The sequence below is a fragment of the Pogoniulus pusillus genome, chromosome 3 (genome assembly GCF_015220805.1).
Source record: "Pogoniulus pusillus isolate bPogPus1 chromosome 3, bPogPus1.pri, whole genome shotgun sequence".
NCBI classification, from domain to species: domain Eukaryota; kingdom Metazoa; phylum Chordata; class Aves; order Piciformes; family Lybiidae; genus Pogoniulus; species Pogoniulus pusillus.
In genome coordinates this window covers 45,814,647-45,832,123 of record NC_087266.1, presented here as the reverse complement: position 1 = coordinate 45,832,123, position 17,477 = coordinate 45,814,647, and the positions used below count along the sequence as shown (strand labels likewise).

Here is a 17,477-nt window from a genome sequence, read left to right as displayed (position 1 = left end):
AGAAAATGCAGTTTATATTGCTGTTAGCATAGTGGAGGATCTGTTAGATGGAGCAAGTCCTGTGTCCAGTTCTGGGCCCCTCAGTCTATAAGAGATGTTGAAGTGCTGGAAGGTGTCCAGAGAAGGGCAACATAGCTGGTGAGGGGCCTGGAACACAAAGCCTATGAGGAGAGGCTGAGGGAGCTGGGAGTGTGCAGCCTGGAGAAAAGGAGGCTCAGGGGGGACCTCATTGTTGTCTACAACGACCTGAAGGGAGGTTGTAGCCAGGTGGGGGTTGGTCTCTTCTCCCAGGCAACCAGCAACAGAACAAGGGGACACAGTCTCAAGTTGTGCCGGGGAAATACAGGCTGGGTGTTAGGAGGAAGTTGTTGGCAGAGAGAGTGATTAGCAAATTAATTCTTTCCTTCCACATCCCATGTATGTCAGGACAGGAGTAGATATGTTCTAAATTTAATCTTAGCAGGATCCTTCGTGATAAAAGGGATAAATGAGAAATGGGATCTCAACATCTCTCTTGAATTGAGGAGCCCAGAACTGGACACAGCACTCAAGGTGTGGCCTGAGCAGTGCTGAGTACAGGGGCAGAATAACCTCCCTTGTCCTACTGGCCACACTGTTCCTGATGCAGCCCAGGATGCCATTGGTTCTCTTGCCCACCTGGGCACACTGCTGCCTCATCTTCAGCCTACTATCTATCAGTACCCCCAGGTCCCTTTCTTCCTGACTGCTCTCCAGCCACTCAGTCCCCAGCCTGTAGTGCTGCTTGGGGTTGTTGTGGCCAAAGTGCAGAACCCTGCACTTGGCCTTGTTCAATCTCATCCCATTGGCCTCTGCCCACCCATCCAGCCTGTCCAGGTCCCTCTGCAGGGCTCTCCTACCTTCCAACAGATCCACACCTGCTCCTAGCTTGGTGTCATCTGCAAACTTACTGATGGATCTTGCCAGCCTAGGTCCTGCCTACATCTGCCTACTTTCCAGGACTGCCTAATCATGCAACTGGTGAATCTTTTGCACATTTACTTTATTTACATTACACTAAGCACCTAAATCATGTAAACTGTATTCTACCTCAAATCTTAGCACACACATCCTTTTTCCTATTTTCCTCTGACTAACATAAGAAAGACCCAATAATGCAGTATTATTACTGCTGCTCGTGAGAAGTTACTGATTGTGCACTTCATTTTTTCCTTTTATAGAAAGAAAGTTACTGATTGTGCACCTCATTTTGTCCTCTTTAGAAAGTAAGTTACTGATTATGCAATCTTCCTATGTAGTTTTTCTCTACAGCTGTAAATACTGCAGCTGTGGCTCTCTCTGCTTGTATTTTGTGTAACTATGTTTTGCCTGTTAGTGCCTGTTTATTAAGTTGTGACACTTGGTGCCATGGTCTAGCTTTGAGCTCTGGTAAAAGGTTGGACTTGATGATCTATGAGGTCTCTTCCAACCTTGGTGATACTGTGAAATTATGCTGGTTTCAGTTTTAGCAAATGTGTTATATGAGGAATGCTCCAAAGAATGCTTAGAAAGGCTTAGGAGAAAGGGTGGTGACTTGTTTGACACTGCACACAGCAAGGAGGAATTCCATCTATTTCTCTTATGAAGTTGTAAAATCCTATAAGGAATGGCCACCTATGTTTGAGCATACCCAAAAGGATAAGGAAAAAATTGATCTGGGAGAGGCTGAAGTTCTGGGCCCCTCAATTCAAGAGAGATGTTGAGGTGCTGGAAGGTGTCCAGAGAAGGGCAACAAAGCTGGTGAGGGGCCTGGAGCACAAAGCCTATGAGGAGAGGCTGAGGGAGCTGGGGGTGTTTAGCCTGGAGAAGAGGAGGCTCAGGGGGGACCTCATTGCTGTCTATAACTACCTGCAGGGGCATTGTAGCCAGGTGGGGGGTGGCCTCTTCTCCCAGGCAACCAGCTGGGGACACAGTCTCAAGTTGTGCCAGGGTAGGTATAGGCTGGATATTAGGAAGAAGTTCTTCACAGAGAGAGTGATTGCCCATTGGAATGGGCTGCCCAGGGAGGTGGTGGAGGCACCGTCCCTGGAGGTGTTCAAGAAAAGCCTGGCTGAGGCACTTAGTGCCATGGTCTGGTTGAGTGGCTAGGGCTGGGTGCTAGGTTGGCCTGGATGATCTTGGAGGTCTCTTCCAACCTGGTTGATTCTATGAAGAAAGGAAATAAAGTCTATTTTTTGAAGTACAAATTGCATCCCTTTCTACCTGCAGGATGTCAGCCTAGAATTAGAGTGTTTTTTTCTGTTTGTTTTTGTTTGGTTGGTTGGTGTGGGATTTTTTTCCTTCTCAAGTTGTACCAGAGTATCAAAATAAGCATTGTGTTTTGCATAAGAGGACCAGATATGAGTCCTGGAAAGGCCAGATGTGTTAAAATTAGGAGCCAAAAGGTCTGTTCTCTTGTATATTGGGGCAGCTGAAGTTTCTTTGCTAGTCCTCAGGCAGAAAATTGCTTTTGTTATTGTGAGCACTGCAAAGGAGCCTTTCTGGCCAAGGCTCCTGAATGGGAGGCACTGACACATCCTGTGCCCTTCAGGAATTTTAATGAAGTTAACTGAATCAGAGTACAAAACTAAGCTGCTTTATTAAAAGACCATCAACTCTCTAGCCAGCTTACTGATGAACAGAAGCCTCTTGTATACAGCGTGGCAGGAATATCTATGGCCAAAAAACAAATGATCAGCATCAGAGACACAACTAGACTGGATCAAGGGGGGGAAGCCCTTTGCACTTTACTGGGAGTCATCACTAATTTTCCACTTTTCTATTCGAAGCTAGAAATGTTTTTGACCTTGTCTGGCTTCTGTTTGCAAAGTCTGAAAGGTATTTCCTAACCTGTAAGCAAGAGTTCTTTCTCTGCCAGTGGTTAAGTCTAAGGGCAGTTATGTAATGGAGAAGTGGGCATCTAAGACAGGGAGTGGTTAGACCACCTATGTGTAACTCTCAGGAATAGAAAGAACTTTGAGTGGGACAGTACAGGAGGAGGTGTGGTTCCCTCTCTTGCTCCTTGTCTCCATAATCACAGTATCACAGTATCACCAAGGTTGGAAGAGACCTCATAGATCATCAAGTCCAACCCTTTACCACAGAGCTCAAGGCTAGACCATGGCACCAAGTGCCACGTCCAGTCCTGCCTTGAACAGCTCCAGGGACGGCGACTCCACCACCTCCCCGGGCAGCCCATTCCAGTGTCCAATGACTCTCTCAGTGAAGAACTTTCTCCTCACCTCAAGCCTAAATTTCCCCTGGTGCAGCCTGAGGCTGTGTCCTCTTGTTCTGGTGCTGGCCACCTGAGAGAAGAGAGCAACCTCCTCCTGGCCACAACCTCCCCTCAGGTAGTTGTAGACAGCAATAAGGTCCCCCCTGAGCCTCCTGTTCTCCAGGCTAACCAATCCCAGCTCCCTCAGCCTCTCCTCGTAGGGCTGTGCTCAAGGCCTCTCCCCAGCCTCGTCGCCCTTCTCTGGACATGCTCAAGCATCTCAATGTCCCTCCTAAACTGGGGGGCCCAGAACTGGACACAGTACTCAAGGTGTGGTCTAACCAGTGCAGAGTACAGGGGCAGAATGACCTCCCTGCTCCTGCTGACCACACCACTCCTGATGCAGGCCAGGATGCCACTGGCTCTCTTGGCCACCTGGGCACACTGCTGGCTCATGTTCAGGTGGGTATGAATGATTGAGCAATAGATACACTGAAAAGTTCATTTCAGTTGACTTTGCTAAGTGTTTTTACTCATGGAATCAGATAGAATGATAGAATCAACCAGGTTGGAAGGGACCTCCAAGATCAGCCAGTCCAACCTACCCCCAGCCCTATCCAGTCAACTAGACCATGATGTTAATAACAGAGATACTAGTATATATTCAGCCCAAAAGTACTTTGAATAGTTCCTAGAAAGCATCTCATAAAAAACTCATCCAATTTAATTACCTTTTTTGCCAGCAGACATTTAAATGTGACATGCTGCCAACTGACTACTATTTCTTATGTTTATTTGCCTGGCACAAGCAAACTGGGCACAACCAGCTGTACTACTAGGGACTGCCTTTGACATGTTGAAGCTTCATTTGCTTCACTGCAATGTGTGATTAAAATTACTTACTTCTGGGTATGAAATTTAGCTGAAGCTATACTTGATAATGGGTTTGGTCAGTTTTACTCGTAGAGCCAGAGATCTGTTTGCAGTGTGTTAGATGAAGATTCAATCTGAGCTCAATCAAAAAGTACTTTAATTATGAAAACAGGTCATATATTTGAGTGAAATGCTGCTGTTATTAAGAGTACAGCAGCCCTCTCTGTAATTGACATATCTTTGTTAATGTGTTATTACAAGCTCCTTTCTCCCCATAGTTGATAAAGTGCCTTGTGCAGGCAGTGTGGGTTCTATCAGTGTCAGCTGTGTGACCCTCAACAGCTTCAGCTCTTGTCTCTTATTGATGGATATAAAAGTATCAAAATGTGATCTATGACAGTACTTTCTTACTCTCCAGGGATAAATTTTATTAAATCAAATTATTTCACAGCAGAATTCTGTCCCATTCACTTAGTGTCATGAGCATGATTCTATTCTGTCCCATTCACTTAGTGTCTTGAGTATGATTCTAGATCCACATCCAAAGTTGGCTAAGATTTGGTTAGTACTGTGTATAGAATCATAGAATCAAGCAGATCAGGCCTGCCTTAGTTCTATTACTTATATCCCAAAGTGAATTGCATCATTTGAAACATCCATATGTTTTTAGGGTTCATCATTAAACACAGAATTGTAGAATCATAGAACCAACCAGATTGGAAGAGACCTCCAAGGTCATCCAGTCCAACCTAGCACCCATCCCTAGCCAGTCAACTAGACCATGGCACTAAGTGCCTCAGCCAGGCTTTGCTTGAACACCTCCAGGGATGGTGACTCCACCACCTCCCTGGGCAGCCCATTCCAATGCCAATCACTCTCTCTGCCAACAACTTCCTCCTAACATCCAGCCTAGACCTCCCCTGGCACAACTTGAGACTGTGTCCCCTTGTTCTCTTGCTGGTTGCCTGGCAGAAGAGACCAACCCCACCTGGCTACAGCCTCCCTGCAGGTAGTTGCAGACAGCAATGAGGTCCCCCCTGAGCCTCCTCTTCTCCAGGCTAAACTCCCAGCCTTTGACTCATCTTTAGAGTGGCCTCTATGACAGATTTATATGCATTTAACAGCTGTTTGGCATAAATAAGACACAGATGTTAAACACCTGGTTTCATTGTGTTGTTGAGTGCATTAAATCACGTGTCTGCCTTATTGAAGCCTCTTTATGTTCTTTACTATATGAAGGATGATAACATCACTCAGTTTTCAAACTGAGTGTGTTTGTATCTATTTCTCTTGCTGAATTTGCTTTTACAATCCCAGAGTTAGACAAACTAATGCAGTGTGGCAGTGTAAAAAGTGTTTTGGCATCCATTCAGGTATCTCAGAAAGAACAGATACAGCACAATCTGCTGAGACACCATGTATCTCTCAATGAATGTAAACCAAGTGTTTGATTCCTGCCTGCCTTTGCTGTTGCAAGTGAATGGATGTGTAAAAGGCAAGCCCAGAAAATTAAGCCAAAACATTAACAAGTCTTGGTATTTGCTACTGTTTCTTCATTTCCCTTTGTTATCAAACACTTCTGTCATGTCATTGCCCCTTCAGAAAAACACATTCCTTTAGCATCTTCCTAGCCTGCAGCCTTTGTATTCTTCTTGCATGAAATTTGTGTTTGCTTGCTTCATTGCCTTTGGAAGACCTACAGAGCCTTTATCCACACAGCCCTTTCAAATGCACCTATTCTCCATTGGTGTAAATGGCTGAGAGTATAATACAGTCAAAGAAAAGATGACAACAAAAAGCTCTTAAACCAGGGACTGAGATCATTGGTAATTACTGAGGATTTAGCCTCTGTAGAGAAGAAAATCAAAAATCACACACATCCCAGGAGAGGATGGCAGTTATGCTTCTTGTGTGGTGAAGACTTTGCAGAGAACCTGCCCAAACAGGCAGAGAAAAGTGCATTCATGCTCTGATCTTGAATCACCAATATGTATACACAAGTGTAGATAACAAGGCCAAGTGCAGGGTTCTGCACTTTGGCCACAACAACCCCAAGCAGCACTACAGGCTGGGGACAGGAGTGGCTGGAGAGCAGCCAGGAAGAAAGGGACCTGGGGGTACTGGTAGATAGTAGGGTGAAGATGAGGCAGCAGTGTGCCCAGGTGGCCAAGAGAGCCAATGGCATCCTGGCCTGCATCAGGAACAGTGTGGCCAGTAGGACAAGGGAGGTTATTCTGCCCCTGGACTCAGCACTGCTCAGGGCACACCTTGAGTGCTGTGTCCAGTTCTGGGCTCCTCAATTCAAGAGAGATGTTGAGGTGCTGGAAGGTGTCCAGAGAAGGGCAGCAAAGCTGGTGAGGGGCCTGGAACACAAAGCCTATGAGGAGAGGCTGAGGGAGCTGGGGGTGTGCAGCCTGGAGAAGAGGAGGCTCAGGGTGAACCTCATTGCTGTCTACAACTACCTGAAGGGAGGCTGTAGCCAGGTGGGGGTTGGCCTCTTCTCCCAGGCAATCAGCAATAGAACAAGGGGACACAGTCTCAAGTTGTGCCAGGGGAGGTCTAGGCTGGATGTGAGGAGGAAGTTGTTGGCAGAGAGAGTGATTGGCATTGGAATGGGCTGCCCAGGGAGGTGGTGGAGGCACCATCCCTGGAGGTGTTCAAGCAAAGCCTGGCTGAGGCACTTAGTGCCATGGTCTAGTTGAGTGGCTAGGGCTGGGTGCTAGGTTGAACTGGATGATCTTGGAGGTCTCTTCCAACCTGCTTGATTCTATGATTCTATAATGCACAATTGAAACATGTACTGCAAGTGCTTTGGCAACAGTGGTTATTCTGGAAATCAAAAGGAAGTCTCAGAAGGAAAATGTCACAGTTTTTCCAGCTGTCCTGCTCTGACCCATAGCTCATAGTTGAAACTCAAGACCACTGGGATGAATTTGCCTGTTGTTTCACAAAGCTGTGATATGCCTGCCAGGCAGTATGGAATCTTCACAAAGATGCAGTCATGAATTAGCCCTTTCAGTGCATGTATAGCAAAACAAAGAGCACAGATTTATCTCAAAAAGAGAGGCTTAGTCAAAACTCTTGCTAAAAGAAGCAGACTTGATGGGAGTCATGCAGTAGATTCAAACATAACATATTCTGGAGGAGACAAATCAACTTTTAAGCAATAAAAGTATTTATGTGTTTAGAAAATATCCATCACCACAGTAAGAGAAATCTCAGTGCACTTAGAAAGTGCAGTCAGATGAGCTTGGAAAAGTTACTACAGAATTCTTAGATCTGTTTAAGCTTTTTCTCTGCTTTTAGGACTTGTTTTTCTTGTCTCCATTCAGACAAACTAGATTTTTCCCCACTGAATCTCGTTCAGTTTTTCAGGTTCACAATACATACAGTTTTGGATCCTCCTCCTTAAAACTACATTTCTGACATCCAGAATTCCTCCAACACCTGGAGCAGTGACATCTATGGTGCTTCCATCTCTTTACATCTGTCATGCTGAAGATATATCATAGAATCAAGCAGGTTGGAAGAGACCTCCAGGATCATCCAGTCCAGCCTAGCACCCAGCCCTAGCCACTCAACCAGACCATGGCACTAAGTGCCTCAGCCAGGCTTTGCTTCAACACCTCCAGGGACAGTGACTCCACCACCTCCCTGGGCAGCCCATTCCAATGCCAATCACTCTCTCTGCCAACAACTTCCTCCTAACATCCAGCCTAGACTTCCCCCAGCACAACTTGAGACTGTGTCCCCTTGTTCTGTTGCTGGTTGCCTGGCAGAAGAGACCAACCCCCACCTGGCTACAGCCTCCCTTCAGGTAGTTGTAGACAGCAATGAGGTCCCCCCTGAGCCTCCTCTTCTCCAGGCTAAACCACCTCAGCTCCCTCAGCCTCTCCTCTTAGTCTTTGTGCCCTAAAGTTTTTTTCTTCTCGTTTTTTTCCCTCTACCTTCTTCTGATTTCATCTTTACACTCAGTGATTTACTGTTTACATCATCCTAAAGTCATCCAGCCTCTATGTTTGCTAGTCTCATTTTACTTTATAAAGGCACCGTCAGAGGAGAGATAATTTGATGTAAGATTGCCTTGAAACACTTTGGTGGAGACAAGGTGGGAAGGAGGAAAGCCTGGTAAGTCACTAATAGAATTACTTATGAGCTCAAAGGAAAACCAGGAAAAATAATCCCAAAGTTCTCTTCAAAGGACTCTACAGAGTATTCATTTAATGCAGTTTTTATGTGTATAGTAAATTTAAGCAATAATTACCCCAGCCAACTAGTGCTAATAAAAACTGCTTGTTAATGTGTTCAGATGTAGGGAAAAATCAACTACCTTTTGTGTGCACAGAAGATGATTAAAAATCAAACCCAAAACCAAGTAAATTAATGAAACTGCTGTGATTTGCTGGCTCTTCAGCCTGGAGAAGAGATTCGAGGAGACCTTTTAGTAGCCTTCCAGTATCTGAATGGAACCTACAGGAAGACTGAGGAGGACTATTGACAAGGTCTTGTGATGACAGGATGAGGAGTAATGGGTTTAAACTGCCAGAGGGGAGATTTAAACTGAGATGTTAGCAAGTTCTTTACAGTGAGGGTGGTGCAACACTGGCACAGGTTGCCTGGGAAGGTTGTGGCTGCTCCCTCCCTGGAGGTGTTCAAGGCCAGGTTGGATGAGGTCTTGAGCAACCTGCTCTAGTGGGAGGTGTCCCTGCCTATTGCAGGGAGGTTGGAACTGGCTGATCTTTGAGGTCCCTTCCAACCTAAACCATTCTATGAGTCTGTGACATTTACATGTCTCCTGGTGGTCTTCTGTTCTAGTATCCTTAATTTTTCAGTTGTTTTACCCAGTAACCTATTCACTATATATATAAAAAAGTAATAAGGTGGTCACATTCTTAAGCTCTGGTAGATTGTATTACTTGCCTCTTTTTCTCTCAGTCACATTTCCCCAGTGTTTTAGTAGATTGCAAAGGGCTCACACTATGCCCATCGTACCGTTTGCAATGGGGAATCTGGGTTTAGATTTCATATTGGGAGCATCCTGGCGTGCATCAGGAGCAGTGTGGCCAGTAGGATGAGGGAGGTTATCCTTCCCCTGTACTCAACACTGGTCAGGCCACACCTTGAGTCCTGTGTCCAGTTCTGGGCCCCTCAATTCAAGAGAGATGTTGAGGTGCTGGAAGGTGTCCAGAGAAGGGCAACAAAGCTGGTGAGGGGCCTGGAACACAAAGCCTATGAGGAGAGGCTGAGGGAGCTGGGGGTGTGCAGCCTGGAGAAGAGGAGGCTCAGGGGGGACCTCATTGCTGCCTACATCTACCTGAAGGGAGGTTGTAGCCAGGTGGGGGTTGGTCTCTTCTCCCAGGCAACCAGCAACAGAACAAGGGGACACAGTCTCAAGCTGTGCCAGGGAAATATAGGCTGGATGTTAGGAGGAAGTTCTTCCCAGAGAGAGTGATTGGCATTGGAATGGGCTGCCCAGGGAGGTGGTGGAGTCACCGTTCCTGGAGGTGTTCAAGCAAAGCCTGGCTGAGGCACTTAGTGCCATGGTCTGGTTGACTGGCTAGGGCTGGGTGCTAGGTTGGAGTGGATGATCTTGGAGGTCTCTTCCAACCTGGTTGATTCTATCATAGAACTCAAATGTTGAATGTTCTACTGTTCCTTTCAAAACAACAATTTACAAATCACAGAATCAACCAGGTTGGAAGAGACCTCCAAGATCATCCAGTCCAACCTAGCACCCAGCCCTAGCCACTCATCTAGACCATGGCACGAAATGCCTCATCCAGGCTTTTCTTGAACACCTCCATGGCCCCTTGGCCAGGGGCTTGGAACTAGATGACCCTTATGGTCCCTTCCAACCCTGACTGACTGATTCTATGATTTGCTTATGTTTGCCTCTTAGAGTTTCCTTTTGTGGAGTTATGAGTATTCTTCTGTGAAGAACTCAGAAGGGTGAACATGTGAAGAATTTTCTTTCATTGTCCTGTTTCTCTTCACAGAGTAACAGTTTGTTTTGATTCATGAGGCTGACACTACTGTTCTGGATGTAGGAACTAAGTTCATCTATTCTTGTTGACCTGTGTTTCTGATAGTTTTGAAATCTACCAGTTATGCAAAAAGAGAACAGTTTGTTTTGCAGGAAATCTCTTCAACCAAAGCAGCAAAAAAACCTAGGGGCAACATGCTGTTGTGGTTAAGTGTCTTTCTTCCTATACAAATGTAATTGAATGTAATTTTCCATATTAGATCTTGATTTTGCATTAATGACAGGGTTCACAGAGGATGCATTGTACCATTTTGAATGAATGTGAATTCTATAAAAAGAAGGAAGATTATGTTTTCAGTAGCTGCCAAGATGCTCTTTTTAGAGTGTGTGTTTTCAGTACAAAAGCATGTATGGCATTCAAATCAGCATGAATTTGAGCCTGCAAGATGGTGAATTCAAAGATGAATCATAGAATCAAGCAGGTTGGAAGAGACCTCCAAGATCAGCCAGTCCAACCTAGCACCCAGCCCTAGCCACTCAACCAGACCATGGCACTAAGTGCCTCATCCAGGCTTTCCTTGAACACCTCCAGGGACGGTGACTCCACCACCTCCCTGGGCAGCCCATTCCAATGCCAATCACTCTCTCTGACAACAACTTCCTCCTAACATCCAGCCTAGACTTCCCCTGGCACAACTTGAGACTGTGTCCCCTTGTTCTGTTGCTGGTTGCCTGGGAGAAGAGACCAACCCCCACCTGGCTACAGCCTCCCTTCAGGTAGTTGTAGACAGCAATGAGCTCTGCCCTGAGCCTCCTCTTCTCTAGGCTAAACACCCCCAGCTCCCTCAGCCTGTCCTCATAGGATTTGTGTTCCAGGCTGCTCTGCAGCCCCAGTGAAAACCCTGATTGTGCCACTGAACTTCTGGGATGGCAATAAGTTCTAGTTTCTGGGGCATATAAATTCATCAGAGAGTTAAATGTATTATGGTGGGTAGTATAATAATACTAGATACAATAATAATAACAACATATAATAGAGAAGAAGTCTATGAGAGTGGTGAGAGGCTGGAATGGGCTGCCCAGGGAGGCGCTTGAGGTCCCACCCCTGGAGGTGTTTAAGGCCAGGCTGGATGGGGCTCTGGACAGCCTAATCTAGGGTAGGATGCCCCTGCCCTTGGTAGGGGGATTGGAACGAGATGATCCTTGTGGTCCCTTCCAACCCTGACTCATTCTATGATTCTGAGTCACAGAATGCATTGGATTGCAAGGGGCCTTTAAAGGTCTTCTAGTCCAATAACTCTGCAGTAAGCAGGGTCACGTTTAACTAGATGGAGGAAATTAATCTGTAGATGTTTAAGCCATCAGCTTGACATCTCTGCCCTTAAGTTTGTTTGTTTGTTTTTAAAAAGGAGCCTTAAATTGTGGAAGCTCAGTAAATGAAGGGCAGTTTGCACATGAATCATTGGTTCACTGCATGACTCAAGGCTGTTAACGGGAAGGAGTATTTTTACCTTCAGTCACTCACTTAAATCCAACCCCAACCTAAAGTGACTCAGCCTTGACCATCTGACAGCTGTTGTGTGTTCAGCTGGGAGGAAAGTGCAGTCAGCAAACAGGTGGAGAAAAGCCACCACTGCAGACTTTTGTGGTCAAGATGGGGAAGTTAGAGATGAGGTAAGCGTGTCACTTGAGCTAGCCTCGTAGGGATGAGTCTCAGAGAAGAGCATCTCATTTCATCAAAGGAAGATTCCTCTGCCTGCTCATCCATAAAGAATGGAACTGTGGTTGTGTGTGCATGATGGTTAAGAGAGTGGAACATCTCCCTTATGAGGAAAAGAGCTGTGTCTCTTTAGCTTGGAGAAGACAGGTGACTTCATTAGTGTTTATAAATGCATGAAGGGTGAGAGTCAGGAGGATGGAGCCAGCCTCATCTCAGCAATGTCCAGTGGCAGGACAAGGGGCAACAGGTGCAAGCTGGAGCATAGCAGGTTCTACACAAATGTAATGAAAAGTTCTTTTCACTGTGAGTGTGGCAGAACACTGGAATGGGCTGTCCAGAGAAGCTGTGAAGTCATCTCTGGAGATGCTCAGAACTTGCCTGAGTGTCCAGCCTGCGCTAGGCGATCCTGCTGTCAGGAGGGCTGGACGAGGTACCTTTCTAGGTCACTTCCATCCCTTAACATTCTGTGATTCTCTGTTAAACTTTTAACCAGATTTACAATCCTATGGATGTAGAATACTGTGAGAGACATTCAAACTGAATTGTGTTGACAGCTATAAGTAAGCACTTTTCTGATGTGAATCTCGAGGCACTGAGTGGCTCAGACGTGGCAGTAGTTTTACATCTGGTGTAGATCTAATGTGCAACTCACAAGCCCTGTTTCCTCTGCTGTATCTTATTGTCATTATCAGGTGGGATGTATTAGTGTTGGCCTTACAGCTCTTCAGCAGAGCCAGCATGCAATTATTAGCCAAATAGAGTGGTTTTCTTTGCAGTAGGAGAGATTTACAGACCTGTTATTTTTTTCACTCTACAGATAACCATTCAGAGGGAGAGTGGTTTGGATGTCAGTTCTCCCAAACATGGAAAAGTGGATCCAGACAACATGCCACATGTTGGTGGAAATACCTGGGCTGGTGGAACAGGTTTTTCATTCTTTTTTTTAAATGTCTAAGGGTGATGCTGTGCCTGTAAAATGGATTCAGACAGGTTCAGCTTCTGCTTAAAGCTGTTTTACCCAATACAGAGTTGCCTACTGCCAGTGAAAAGAAGTATTTTCAGTGCCTATTTAAACTGTGTGTATGTACTGGATCTCTGCTTCAGTTGCTTCTTTTCATTGGCTGTGCAGAGCCAGAAACTTGCAACCATAATCATTTGCCTTTCTCCTACATATCTGTAGCTGCAGTAATTTAAGCAATGCAGGCAAGGGCCACACAGAAGAGGCAAAATTCCTCCTAGTTCTAAGAGTGTAATAGGGGTCACTGGGTAAAGTGTATGGGGAACAGCATAAACTAACAAATTCTAGGGAGAAGACAAAGTCTGAATGAATGGCTTTAAGGGCCAAGAGCTTTAAAGAGAGCTCTTATAGAGTTACAAAACTTAGTGTAGTGGTTTGGGTGTTACCTGCCCCCCCACACTTTAGAAATCACCCAGACTAGACTCCGCCAGCTCTGGAAATATGAATGAAGCTTATATTTACAGCTAGCACAATATACAAGCAGATATTTACAGTAGATACAGTTATAGACAGAAATAGGCAAGGTAAAAGGTAATGCAGAAACACAGCAGCCCTCCCAGAAGCCTGAGTCCCCAGGAGGGGCTCTCAACCACCCCTTCACCTTCCCCCTACCCCTCTCAACCTTACCCCAGTCCCAAGCAAGAACGGAGGTTCAGCCAGGGGGGTTAGGAAGCAAAGTGGATTAGTCCAAAAGGGAGGGTGAGGTTAGAGAGCGAGATGCAGCTCAGCCAGTTCCCCAAGAGAGTGTGGTTATGTGTTTTTATTTCTTGTTCCCATACATCTCAGCAAGCCTATGAGGGAAGTAGACATCACCACTGTTTTCCTTTCACAGCCTGCAATCTAGTTCTTCTCACCAAAACATTCTAGCCTGCTTCAAGCTAGCACACTTAATACACTCTATGGTCCCTTTTCTATATGGTGGAAGCCATTATGAATCTTGGTTACAGTGGACTATAAAGACAAGGATTTCACTGGAGTTCCACTGAGGGATTTGTTTTAGTCAATGATTGTCAGTGTGAAACTAAGGATTGGACTCAATGATTTTGAAGGTCTTTTCCAATCTAAGAAATTCTGGGTTCTTCTTTACCATAATAACCTTCTGTTTTTTAAAACCTTTGGCCATAAATACTTCTACTGGGGATTGTTTGGAACATCTTTGGAGGACCTGTAGATAGATATATGGGCTGGATGTTAGGAAGAAGTTGTTGGCAGACAGAGTGATTGGCATTGGAATGGGCTGCCCAGGGAGGTGGTGGAGGCACCATCCCTGGAGGTGTTCAAGCAAAGCCTGGCTGAGGCACTTAGTGCCATGGTCTGGTTGACTGGACAGGGCTGGGTGCTAGGTTGGACTGGATGATCTTGGAGGTCTCTTCCAACCTGGTTTTGCCTATGATTCTGTATGACAGTGGAAGCTATAATGTTGTCTTATTTATTATGAAATGCACAGTCTTAATTGTTTTTTTTTTTAACTCAACCATGTTAGGTGGGAGAGACACTGCTGGGTTAGGTGGCAAAGGTGGGCCATATCGACTAGATGCTGGCCACAAGGTTTACCAAGTATCTCAAGCTGAAAAGGATGCTGTGCCTGAAGAGGTGAAGAGAGCTGCTCAAGAGATGGGTGAAAAGGCTTTTAAACAGAGGTAATGTGGATGTCATTATTTTCCTTTCCATTTCCTAAAAGAATTTGAACAGCATGACTAAAAAGCATTTTATTTGTTAACTCTATTCATCAGCTACCTTACTGTTTGGTGTCATTTAGCAGAGCTTACCAGCAGGTGTTTAACTGTTCTGGACTAGATGTATAGAATCTTCTATTGAATTAAGCCATAGTGTTTGAAGGACTGGTAGAGTAAAATGTAGCTAGGTGGATAAGGAGACTGGCTCCCTCAGCCTCTCCTCATAGGCTTTGTGTTCCAGGCCCCTCACCAGCTTTGTTGCCCTTCTCTGGACACCTTCCAGCACCTCAACATCTCTCTTGAATTGAGGGGCCCAGACCTGGACACAGCACTCAAGGTGTGGCCTGACCAGTATTGAGTACAGGGGCAGAATAACCTCCCTTATCCTACTGGCCACACTGTAACTGATGCAGGCCAGGATGCCATTGGCTCTCTTGGCCACCTGGGCACACTGCTGGCTCATCTTCAGCCTACTCTCTATCAGTGCCCCCAGGTCCCTTTCCTCCTGGCTGCTCTCCAGCCACTCAGTCCCTAGCCTGTAGCACTGCTTGGGGTTGTTGTGGCCAAAGTGCAGAACCCTGCACTTGGCCTTGTTCAATCTCATCCCATTGGCTGGTTGATTCTATGATTCTATGTGAATATTGATCTTTTTTGAAAGCTTCTTTGAATTATGGTGACTCTAGATTATCTGTTGTTTGGAATTCATCAGCTAACAAATGTCTTTCAGAATGGACAGTCACAAAGCTACACACTACACTTGGTCTTAGACAAAAGGCTGAGAAGCGAAAGAGCAGCAAAAGAGGTTCAGCCTCAACACAAGGGGGAACTTCTTTACTGTAAGAGTAACAGAGCACTGGAACAGGCTCCCCAGAGAGGTTGTGGGGTCTCCTTCTCTGGAGACTTTCAAGGCCTGTCTGGATGTGTGTGATGGTTTGGGTGCTCCCTGCCCTCACTCCCCCCACTTTAGTAATCACCCAGACTAGACTCAGCTGGCTCTGGAAATCATAGAATCAGCCAGGTTGGAAGAGACCTCCAAGATCATCCAGTCCAACCTAGTACCCAGCCCTAGCCAGTCAACTAGACCATGTCACTAAGTGCCTCAGCCAGGCTTTTCTTGAACACCTCCAGGGATGGTGACTCCACCACCTCCCTGGGCAGCCCATTCCAATGCCAATCACTCTCTCTGTGGAGAACTTCATACGAATGCAGCTTATATTTACAGCTAGCACAATATACAAGCAGATATTTACAGTATATACACTTATATACAGAAATAGACAAGGGAAAAGGTAATACAGAAACACAACAGCCCTCCCAGAAACCTGAGTCCCCAGGAGGGGCTCCCAACCACCCCTTCACCTTCCCCCTACCCCTCTCAACCTTACCCCAGTGCCAAGGAAGAATGGAGGTTCAGCCAGGGGGTTAGGAAGCAAAGTGGATTAGTCAGAGAAACGGAGGGTGAGGTTAGGGTTGCAGCTCAGCCAGTTCCCCAGCAGAAGTGCTAAGTGTTATCTATGTTTTGCTTTTTGTTTTTATACAGCTCAGCAAGCCTCTGAGGGAAGTAGACATCACCACTGTTTTGCTTTCACAGCCTGTACTCTAGATCTTCTCACCAAAACATTCTAGCTAGCTTCAAACTAGCACAATGTGTTCCTCTGTGATCTGTGGTAGATTGTATTGTCCTGCTCTGGCAGGGAGGTTGGACTCAATGATCTCTTTGGGTCCCTTCCAACCCCTAACATCCTGTGATCCTGTGAAAGCAAATTACTTCTGTTTGAAAGGTCTGCAGCCAAACATTGAGGTGATGTAAATGATCAGAGCTTAGCAGAGACTTCTACACAAATGACAGGTCTTCCCAGAGTTAGTGTAATGCGTGGTTACTATCTCCAGACTGTGCACAGAGATTCACATTTCTTCCACCAACTTGAACTCTCAAGTCAAGTTCTGGTACTTTACATTAAAAAATTCAGTGTATTGACAGTCTTACCAAGGAATGGGCTGCCCAGGGAGGTGGTGGAGTCACCAAGGTGTTCAAGAGAAGACTGGATGAGGCACGTAGTGCCATGGTCTAGTTGATTGGCTAGGGCTGGGTGCTAGGTTGGACTGGATGATCTTGGAGGTCTCTTCCAACCTGCTTGATTCTATGGTTCTGTGATCACAATTTTCAGAACATCTAATTTACTTCCCAATCATTACAGCAGATTAAGAGAAGGACAAAGGATTAGTAACTTTAATCAGTGTTAATGGGATGCAATCCCTGCAGACACTTAGGATCACCAATCTTGACAGCAGTTCACAAAAGTGGCAGCCACTTCTTTGTCTCTAGTGCGTGCTTATAACACTCTGAATTTCCCCAATAAATAAGCATGTAGTTTACATGCATAAATGGATTATACCCTTCTTTCCTAAGCTGTTTTTAACTCCCTCTTCTTTGCTGTAGGTTGAAAGAGATTCAGATGAGTGAATATGATGCATCAACTTATGAAAGGTTCTCTGGAGCAGTGCGACGTCAAGTTCAGTCGCTCCGCATCATCTTAGACAATCTGCAGGTAAGCTTAGGTTCACTGATTAAGGAACATGGTGAGCTATTCATGTTAGGCCTGAAATACTATCCTGCCAATATCATGTTACCAGCTAATGATCATACCTTTGAGGGCTAAAAGCAGATTCAGGTTGTTATCATGGTTAAGACAAACAGTCTCATATCGCTGCTTCAGAGGCAGCTTTTAAGTGGGTCCCAGTGCTCATCTCTGTGAGTATTCCCTTACACAGATTACTTATTTGGGAGCACAACTTAGTGAAAGAAAATATTATGCTTTATTAAATTAATATTAACAGCATGTGTGATCACAGTCTTTGTCTTTACCTCCTGTCTGAAAGACTTTTTTTTAGCTTAGAGGTGCAAATGCTGTTGATGTTTAAAGAATCACTCACTACAGGTCATAGCTTTACTGCATATAGAGCTGAACACTTCCATTTTCCTCAGTTTTAACTCT

The 17,477-nt window shown here is 45.4% G+C and overlaps 1 protein-coding gene across 4 annotated transcripts in view; it reads left to right on the top strand.

Moving 5' to 3' along the window:
- The window catches only part of VWA8 (von Willebrand factor A domain containing 8), a 195,399-nt gene that overhangs the window by 150,013 nt on the left and 27,909 nt on the right, over positions 1–17,477 (top strand). For all 4 annotated transcript variants that reach the window (XM_064174552.1, XM_064174543.1, XM_064174534.1 and 1 more), the window contains 3 exons: positions 12,605–12,713; positions 14,289–14,445; positions 16,922–17,030. In XM_064174552.1, the coding sequence (XP_064030622.1) occupies positions 12,605–12,713; positions 14,289–14,445; positions 16,922–17,030 (375 nt within the window). The remainder of the gene's footprint in view (positions 1–12,604; positions 12,714–14,288; positions 14,446–16,921; positions 17,031–17,477) is intronic.